The following is a 9,895-nucleotide window of genomic DNA, read 5'->3' as shown; positions in this document are numbered from 1 at the left end:
CAATTCCAATTCTGCTTATAGAGTCCGATTCTTATCGATTCCCAGTTTCAATGTGGTTAAAAAAAGTCAAACATTTAGATATCAAACATATTTATTCTGTGTCTCTTTTTGCAAAACATTTAATTGCTGCTGAATACCATGAACAAAAATCAGCCGGCTACATAAAAACTGGACTCGATTAAGAGCTGTTTGTGTGCAAAATAGAGCGGCATGATTCTGGATAAATTGAGACTTTCTTTTGGTTAAAATTTATTTTAACATAAAAAAATATTTTTTAAAATGTTATATATTTGAAACGTGTTTAAAAAAAGAGAAACAAAGAAAAAATATTTTGAATTTTTTTTTTTTAAATTGAATCATTCTATTCATAAATTCCATGAGATTTTGTTTAGTTGTCTAATATTTTTTCTTCAGAATTGTGAGAGAACTACAACCTCCATAAAAAAAAAATCTAACATTAACATTTCTATATGTTTATATATATATATATATATATTGAACACTGAGCCTTTTGAGATCAGTGATTCATACGTTTAAATGAATGATATATAAAACAAAACCAGAAATCATCACTCAACAGATCAGGGGTTTGACTTCCAGGGAATGTGTGAAAACAACAAAAGATATTCAAAGAGAAAATTAATTTGCTGATCTTGATTATATAACTTTTGTAACTATATTTGTAATGTATATTTTATTTATATACTAGTGGTATTTCACATTTGATTAGTTTCTATGCCTGAATACTAGACCTACCCGGAAATTTAATTTGTATTTTTGTTCAGTTGTATTTATTTGTGCTATTGCTAATTTGTTTATTTATTCTTATTTAATTACTGACTGTTTACATGCCATTAGTAATGTTTAAAATTTATATTAGTTAGGCTAGTTGCTTTTGCTGTGGTATTTGTTTTAAACTATAGGCAAAAGTTTCTTGTGTGAGTGTTATTTAGCCCGTTTATTTTTTGTCATGGTAGAGCTGCACGATTAATTAAAAAAAGATCATGATCTCGATTCAAGCACCCACGTGATCTTACCTTATTAATGACAAGATTCGCCCACGTCTTTTAAACCTTTGACAAAATCATACCAGAACATTCAAATATGTGTTCGTGCTGCCAGAGCCAGAGAGAGCAGTTTTGAACCACACATTAGTTATTTCTGTGTTACAAATATTCAAATTATCACTTAAGTACTGAGATATAAGTTTTAAGTTAGTATATAAACACTAATGTCTACGATAGCGATCAGAATAGAGCAAACTACCTTTTGAAACGAACTTGGCATGTCAAATAACGGTTGTATCAATTACATCTTCTTCCACTAGGTGGTGACAAGTGACTGTTAAAAAAATTGATTTGTCATTGAATCATTCATTCAAAAGATTCGTTCAAAAATACTGATTCATCCAGTAATGAAACAAGTCAGTCTTGAGTGAGTCATTGAATCATTCCATTTATAAATTCCATGAGATTTTGTTTAGTTGTCTAATATTTTTTCTTCAGAATTGTGAGAGAACTACAACCTCCATAAAAAAAAAATCTAACATTAACATTTCTATATGTTTATATATATATATATATATATTGAACACTGAGCCTTTTGAGATCAGTGATTCATACGTTTAAATGAATGATATATAAAACAAAACCAGAAATCATCACTCAACAGATCAGGGGTTTGACTTCCAGGGAATGTGTGAACTTGATAAAACGTACAAAGTAATATTTCAACCATTTAGACCCATACAGCAAAATCATCATTTTTATTTAATTTTATATATCTTAAATTTAGATTTTTTTTTTTTTTTAATTCTATTTGACAAAATTTGTCAAACACACACACACGCTCTCTCTCTCTCTCTCTCTCTCACACACACACACACACACCCCGTCATAAAGGACAGAAGCCTGTTTCCATGGAAACTGCAGGAGGAGAGCCGTGTGTGTGTTTGTTGTGAAACATCTGCACTTTTCAACATTTCCATCTTTGACATCTTCAATCCTCACGGCGTTTGTCCTGAAATGAACATTGTTTTCATAACACTGTCTTTATTTGTTGATCACGGTTAACAGCAGGGGTTTACCAAATAAGCCAGGTTTATTTCAATTAGTCTGACTTATTGTCAGTTGATTTGGTTCAAAATAAGTCAGACTAATTGAAATAAACCTGGCTTATTTGGTAAACTTGTTTCATGAAACAGGCCCCAGCTGAAATGAAATGTCAAGTCTGAATTTATGGCTTGACATTAATGTATTTTTATTTGATTTCTCTGTATTTCAGTAGCTGTGGGAGCGGTGACAGATGTCTGGAGCTGAGGCCGGTTGCATAAAAGATTTAGACTAGTCTTCAAGTTAGTCATCTATATTTTTACTTTAAGACTTTTCTTTAAAATTCTGTGACATAAAAACGTAGATTAGTTCATGAATCAGATAATTACTGCTGTTCAGGTAACTCCGAAGTCATCTGAGAAATCGAATTGTTTGGTGATCTGATTCTCCGACCGCTCGCTCCACTTTCATCATGAATATAAGCCGTGACAATAAATAACATGAGATCAATAAGAAGATGCCGATCACGGAAACTACGGTAATAGCAGAGTTAGGTAAGAATCTAGTCGTATTGCAGTTTTCTCGGTGCTACTTTTCAGCCGCGGCGATGACAGCGTAACGCAAAATAATGGCAAAAACACGTCTTTCAGTAATTGTTTGGTGATCCGATTCTCCGACCGCTCGCTCCACCTTCATCCACAATAGTATTTAAGCCGTAACAATAACATGAAATCAATAATTAAATGCCGATCACAGAAACTAATAGCAGAGTTAGGTAAGAATTTAGTCGTATTGCAGTTTTCTCGATTGTTAATATAACTGATTTTAGTTGGCACTTTTCCCCCAAACCATTCAGTTTTCAAAACAAAGACACATTTCTCCAAAAGTTTAACACTGAGTAAGTTACACATTAGCAAAACTGATGACACCCCAATCAGAATCTGTGCATGCTAACAACTGAGAGAGCTCGAGCTGAGCCAATCATCTACAGGGGTTTATACTTACACATACAGTATCATTACAGTACAGTACCAGTACATTAGATCATGGACATTTCACTATTCTATATGTACAGTAAACTGTAGCGCATGTTGTACACCTTCAAGCATGTGACTGTCAAACTTTATTTGTAACCATTTTTTATGTGTACTGCATTTTTGCAGAACTGAGAAATGAGTGCCTAGAGATATAGTCTTGTGTCAGGAGACATAGAAACTGCTATAGTACTGTACACTGTAATTACATTTGGCAGAATGTGCAGAGGATGCTAAATTTACCTTTTTTAATTGGCTGAATTATACATCTGTATCTGTAATTTAATTTATGTATACTGTAATAGACATTGAGCTGCAAAAATAATTCCTGAATCCTAGTAAGAGTTTTTGTCACAGTGTTATTGATCTCAGTGTTCACTGCAGGAGAGTCATCTTACAGTCTTTTTCAGCTGCTTATACACGAAACCTTTCCTTGTCACACAGTTTCTGAAAGCTGACACTCAAACAGCAGAAGCACACACCAAATCTGCAAAACCATACACTGATTCTCAGACTTTGAGTCAGGTTTCAATTTCAGAAAACACTTTTTGCAAAACACAACACACAATTCTCTATGTAACACACACAAATCTATAACAGGAATTAATATTATGGCAAAGGTGTTTGCTTTTGAGATGTGTTTGTGATATTTTGAATGCAGTGCTTTGTTTTGCAAGAGTTGTGAGGCATTTTGCATTTTGTGTGCAGTTCTTGGATTTGTGTGTGAAGTTTGGAAAAAAGAGGCATTTTGAAGAGCAGTTGAAACAAAAACTGTAAGAAAACCTGTAATAACTAGATTGAAAAGCTTGTCTAAAAGTCTTGTTTCAAAATGGTTCGTTCAGTTAGATGTTCTAGATCAGGGGTGCCCAACCCTGCTCCTGGCGATCGACTGTCCTGCAAAGTTTAGCTCCAACTCTAATCAAAGACACCTGCCTTTAATGTTTAAGTGATCCTGAAGACCCTAATTAGTTGCTTCAGGTGTGTTTGATTAGGGTTGGAGCTGAACTTTGCAGGACAGTCGATCGCCAGGAGCAGGGTTGGGCGCCCCTGTTCTAGATGTTTGCTAAAGTGTTGCTAGTTGGTTGCTAGGATACTCTGGGTGGTTGCTAGGCTCTTGCTCTGCAGTTGCTGGGGTGTTGCTAGAGTGTGTTCTGGGTGATTACAGACATTCCCACCTCTGTTCATAACATTGTTTTCAAATCTGATCCAGTTTCAGCGCTTTGATATTAATGTCGGGAAATTCAAACGTTTGTGTTGCTCTTAAACTTGCACTAAACGTGATTATACCATCTAGCCTGTGTAATTTTAATAGAACCGCATGTCTTCTTTAGTGATACAAGCTCAGAAACATTTATAACCTGTTGAAGTTTATGTTGTGTGTTGACTTGGTACCATGATGGATATTGAAATGTTGTTTATTTTTCATTTTAAACAGTATAGATGATTTCTTAATGGTAATACAATATTTGTGAACACAACTGTGTATGCCAGACCATAAATCCCCCAAAACTATGCCTGGGGCTTGCTTTGGTGCTGCCACCCCTCACAGACCCCATGCCACCCCTTTGCCAAATTATTTTCTAGATCCGCCCCTGGTGTCATAAGAATAATACGATTTTATTTCTCGGTTTTTTTTCTCTTGAAAATGTTCTCCCTCTAAAAAACGTTTTTTTTCTCTTCAATTTTCTCTACCATTTTTTTTTCTTGCTGTCCAAATGTTTTTCTCCATTTATTTCTCGCATGCGGTACCAACCTCAGCCAGCAGGTGCCGCTATCATTAGCATTAAAGCTTTCTCTGATGATATGAATATTACATTTAGGAGAATGTTTTGCAAATCATAATGAACAAACTCAGGTAACATGTTCACAGTCATGTGTATGTTTTTAAATTGTGGGTCTATCGACATGTGCACTAGACTACTGAGACACCTCGCTGCGCCGCTTGCCCGTCGGTACTTGGACAACTGTTTTTGGAGAGGGGCAAAAGAGTTTCAGTAGAGGAAATGCAAACATTTGGAGAGATACAAAGAACTGGAGAGGGAGAAAAGTGTCTGGGAGATCAAATGTCAGAGAGAGAAAAATGGAAAGAGAAAAAAAGTTTTTTGAAGAGAAAGAAAATCTGAGAGAAAAAAGTTTTTTTTTTTTTTTTTTTTTTTAAAGAGGAAAATTTTCATCAAGACAAGTTGATTCTTTTTTGAAAAAGAAAATTCAGAGAGAAAATATTTTTTTTATAGAGTAAAAATTCTGAGCAAAAATGCTAGACAGAAAGAAAACAATGTTTTGTGTGAAAGAAAAAATCAGAGAGAAAAAATTATTTTGAAGACCAAAAAAAAAATCAAAAAGAAAAAAAAAAATGTTTCATGGGAGAGAAAAAAAAAATTGAGAGAGAAAAAAGAATCAGGGAGAAAGAAAAAAAAATCAGAGAGAGCAAAAATGTATTTGGGGAAAAAAATTGCAATAGTGCAGTAGTTTGAACACCACAACACATTCAACAACTGCTAGATGAAGCACAGAACACACAATACTGTGGAAGCCCTGAACCACAACAAACAAACAAACAAACAAACGCCTGTGTCTCAGGTCCTTCCGGAATCGTAGTCCTTAGCTTTTCTTCTCTCCTGCAATGAAATATTTCTCCCCAAAAACCAAAAACTTTTTTTTGTTCCAAAATCTTTTTTTTTTCTCATCGAGAGACAAAAAAATCACATAAAAATAAATGTACTTTTTTTTTTTATGAAAAAAAGAGAGAGAGAGAAAAAAAAGTTTTGAGCAGAGAAAAAAGTTACTTGCAAGAAAAAAATCAGTAGAGAAAAAAATTTGGAGAGAGAAAAAAAATAGAGCAAAAACAATTAGACAATAAAAAAAAAAAAAAGAAAATCATGTGGATCAGAGCTTATATAAAATCTCAAATGTTTTAAAAGTTTGTGTTTTTGACTGTCTCTTCAGAAACTGTTCTCTCTTTTTTCAATGAGAGCGAGAGAGCATTATCATGCAGTACCAACCGCGGCCACGAGGTGCCACTATAATTTAGCATGAAATCTAATGCTTACACTGCTTTCTGTATTCAGACTTGAATACATTTACAAGGTTTTGCAAATGAAAATCAAGACAAAATCAGATTAAATATATGCATACATGACCTTTGATTTTTTGATTGTTAGTCTATCTAATGTTAGACAGTTGCAACGACTCTCTTGTCTTGGCTGTCCTGTTTGCCCAACGTTCAATTGATTGATTTTTTTTTCTTTTTGGGGAGAGAGGAACTTTTTTTGGGCGGAGGAATAACAACTTTGGAGAGAGAAAAAAAATGAGGGAAAAAAACGATAAAAGTTGGAGAGGGAGAAAAAAATGTTGAGAAAAAAAAAAAAACAGTGAGAGATATTCTTAGCATTTAGGAACACACACACTGCTTTTCACATTTTGGTCCAGGACTTCCGTTTGTTTCCCTCTCTTGTGTTGCCTATTTAGGGGAAAAAAATTGAAGAGAGAGAGAAAAACATTTTTCAGAAAAGAAACCAATTGGAAAGAGAAAAAAAATATTTTTGGAGCGAGAGAGGAAACAAATTCTTAAGACCTGGGCTCAGGAAGGATCTAAGACGATTTTTTTTCCACCTTGACTTTCCCCTCACATTGCGGTTCAGGGCTTCCATGCAATATAAATCATGCTGTAAAAGCTGAACGGTTTTTGACAGCGTCTGACAGCGTATCATGTGATTCAGAGGTCAGAGAGCTCAGTCTCTCAGGCCTGTCGCAGCTGGACCAAACGAACACCGAAGGATAGTGATTAATGATCAATGAACATTAGTTAGCATCTACAATTAATAAATTGACATCCCATTAAAAATTATAATGAATTACAAATTAAAATAATATATAAATTAACCATATTTATATCTGGCAATATTACTATTACAATATTACCAGCGTCAGTTTGATAGTCTGATAATTGGAAATATATCAGGACTCCAATTTGAGATTATACAGGTTTCATATTCCGACCATTATTATGATTTCTGCTTTATTTTAAATGTTGAATAAGAAACCATGAGAATAAAAGACTTTCCGGCACTCACATAAATGTGTTTTACGAGTCCACAGCAACACTGTACTATAAATACTCTAGTTTACACTCAAAGTGTTTGTGTCGAGCTGAAGTGAGGAAGACTATTCTGGAAGAAAAGTGTGAATCTGAAATAAGCACACGACACGGGGTGTAAGAAGTATATAACCAATTGTATTCCCTTCTGTTAATATACACGTATGCAGATTCATCTCACTGGAACACTCTACAATAACATTTAGAAAGAACAAGGGAGCTGAGGAGAAATGCAACCGACAAACCTGAAGAGGAACGGAAAGAATGGAAACACATTCACACAGACAAACAAGCGCACAAACGCTCACGCAAACACACAGAGATGGAAGAGTGAAATCAAATGATGATGAAGTCTGGTCCTCGTTGAGTGAGTATGAAGTATGAACAGCCCTCCACACGCTGGGTAAAGCGAGCAACATGATTTAAACGGAGGATGGAGTCAATGATCAAAGTCTTATGGATACAAGGAGATACTCTCACACCTGGTAAAGGAAATGTTCTCTTGTAAACCAAATCACATTTTGCTGTTTAATATTCAAAAGAGCATCTGCTTTCTGGAATCCGATTCACTGATCTTTGCATTTCACTGCACTTTCTTTTTCTTTTTTTTCTTTTTTCTTAGGGATGGTAATTAGGAAAAAAACATCTCTTTTAGCACTGGGATGAGATTCAAATATTTAGACGTTTCACAAACTGTTTTAACATTTTCTTTTCAATGTAGAGTTTAGTTCTTTTAATAGAGTTGAGAAAATTAGAATACTAGAGTTCAAGATGTACATCTTCCAAGAAACAGGCCATTTTGTCTCTTCCGAGAGAGTACGTTCCATTAAATGCGCAAAGTTCATACCTACTTTCCTCCTGAGAGAACGTGGTTAAAGACGCAGGAGAGTTCACGTTCCCTACGTGGGATGTACATGAACTGGAACGTTATTGTCTTTTCTCTTTGACATTGTGACGAAATAAAAAAAGCACAAACACACAAACATATAGAAAACAAAACAAAAGGCATCCTAGCATCCTGCTCTGCTGTTTTCCACTGATACGGGTTGTTGATGTGATGTAGGCCTTGATCGATCACGTCAGACTTTCAGTTGCTCATGTCCCTTTGTCTTTTCAAATATCTGTATATGAATATATCTATTTGCTGTTGGGGGTTTCAGGTTCTTGAATGTGGAGCAGAAACCAAGATCCTCAGCGGGTCCAGGACAGAGCCCTGGGGAACCCCAAAAACACACAACGAATATTTGCTTGAAAGCAGGGTAACTGCAGGCCTCCAAGAGTCCTGGCGGCTGAAGGGATCATCCACAGATGTTTCGCTAGTTGTAACGGTTTGATATATAGATATATATTTATTTGTTTGACTCCACAGAAACAGTTTTTGTCTCTTTTCATTTTGAATACCACATGCTGGAAACACAACAGAATTACGTTGCATCTGCTCCTGAGCACCAAGGACAAGGAGAAAAAGAGAGAACAAGCCAAGAAAAGGTGCAGAGAAAGAGAGAAAGAGAGGGATGATGGGAGCGGAGGCTGGAAATGTGTAGCACTTGGAAAGAGAGGGAGACGCATTTGACACGGAGCTGGTTTGGCAGTATTACAGAGGAGTGTGACTGCTAAACGTTTTCGGCACCATCTGTTCCTGAAATGTCACCTATGCCAAGCTGTTCCAGCTGAACTGCTCTCGTTCCCAAACAATTCTCAACCGCATCCAATGCTCTGATGGAGCAACAATGGACCGCCCAAGCAACCTGGCGTACGCGGGTGTTTTGACATCAGGTTAGGAGATGATCTGAATATTGAGGACTCACATAGTATTTACAAAGAACAAACTAGAGCGTCAAATTACATGCGAGGAAAAATCCACTTTTCTTCGATACAAAAGGTCTGCAGTTTCTTTTTGTAATAGGGATTAGCTATCACAAATGGAAATGAGGGAGGGGATGATTCCGAACCCTAGATGCTTTCGAACTCTTTAGCTCTTGCTGGAAATGAGGCCAACAGCTAGACGAGACGGGAAATTAAAGAAGACTGATGTCAGAGCTCTAAATGTGACTGGTAAACTGCCGACAAATACCTGGACCTCCCTTTCCATTCCTCATCCTATCTCTCTCCTTCTCCCCTTCGCTTCCGCCTCGGTCCCTACGGAGGCCGAGCTCAGACGTAATACTCCTTGTCTTTGTTCTTCTTGCTCTTTGTACCCATCTTGGCTGCGCCGGGCTGCTTCTCCTTCACCAAGGCGCCGTTGCTTTGCGTGGCCGAGTTGCTGATGTAGTTGCGACTCTGGTCCACCTGGTAGGAGCCTTCATCGCGGTTGCGGTACTTGTACATGGCGTAGAGCAGGATGAGGATGCAGAGGGCAGCTGCGGCCACGATGCCCACCACCATGCCCGTCGTGCTGCTGGACTCTCGGATTACCTCCACCGCTCCTGGAGGCCCTCGGTCTGGTGACGAGGGGTCTGTAGTGGGCACATGGGGGAAATTGGGAGGATATGTTATACCTGGGACGTGCCGGTGCCGCCCGCCGTGTTCAGGGTCGCCTGACGGCTGAACGGGTGGCAGCAGCACCTGGTCACGGGTGTTCATTTTACCCGCAGGGATGTTGGAGCCACTGTTGATGCCGGGTTTGAGCCGGGGCACCGGGGGGGCCGTAGGGGGGAACGGGAGTGGCGGGCGATGGGACTCGGGCAAATGGGCAAAGGGCCGGTCACCTCGGG

The 9,895-nt window shown here is 37.4% G+C and overlaps 1 protein-coding gene across 1 annotated transcript in view; it reads right to left on the bottom strand.

The window, feature by feature from the left end:
- Positions 1–7,318: 7,318 nt before the first annotated feature.
- Positions 7,319–9,895, bottom strand: part of nrxn2b (neurexin 2b) — a 128,580-nt gene continuing 126,003 nt past the window's right edge. The window contains exon 9 of the mRNA XM_016475683.1: positions 7,319–9,889. Within this exon, the coding sequence (XP_016331169.1) occupies positions 9,336–9,889 (554 nt within the window). The 3' untranslated portion in view covers positions 7,319–9,335. The remainder of the gene's footprint in view (positions 9,890–9,895) is intronic.

Source organism: Sinocyclocheilus anshuiensis, unplaced genomic scaffold (genome assembly GCF_001515605.1).
Source record: "Sinocyclocheilus anshuiensis isolate Anshui unplaced genomic scaffold, SAMN03320099.WGS_v1.1 scaffold1916, whole genome shotgun sequence".
NCBI lineage: Eukaryota > Metazoa > Chordata > Actinopteri > Cypriniformes > Cyprinidae > Sinocyclocheilus > Sinocyclocheilus anshuiensis.
This window is presented reverse-complemented; position numbering and strand designations above follow the sequence as displayed.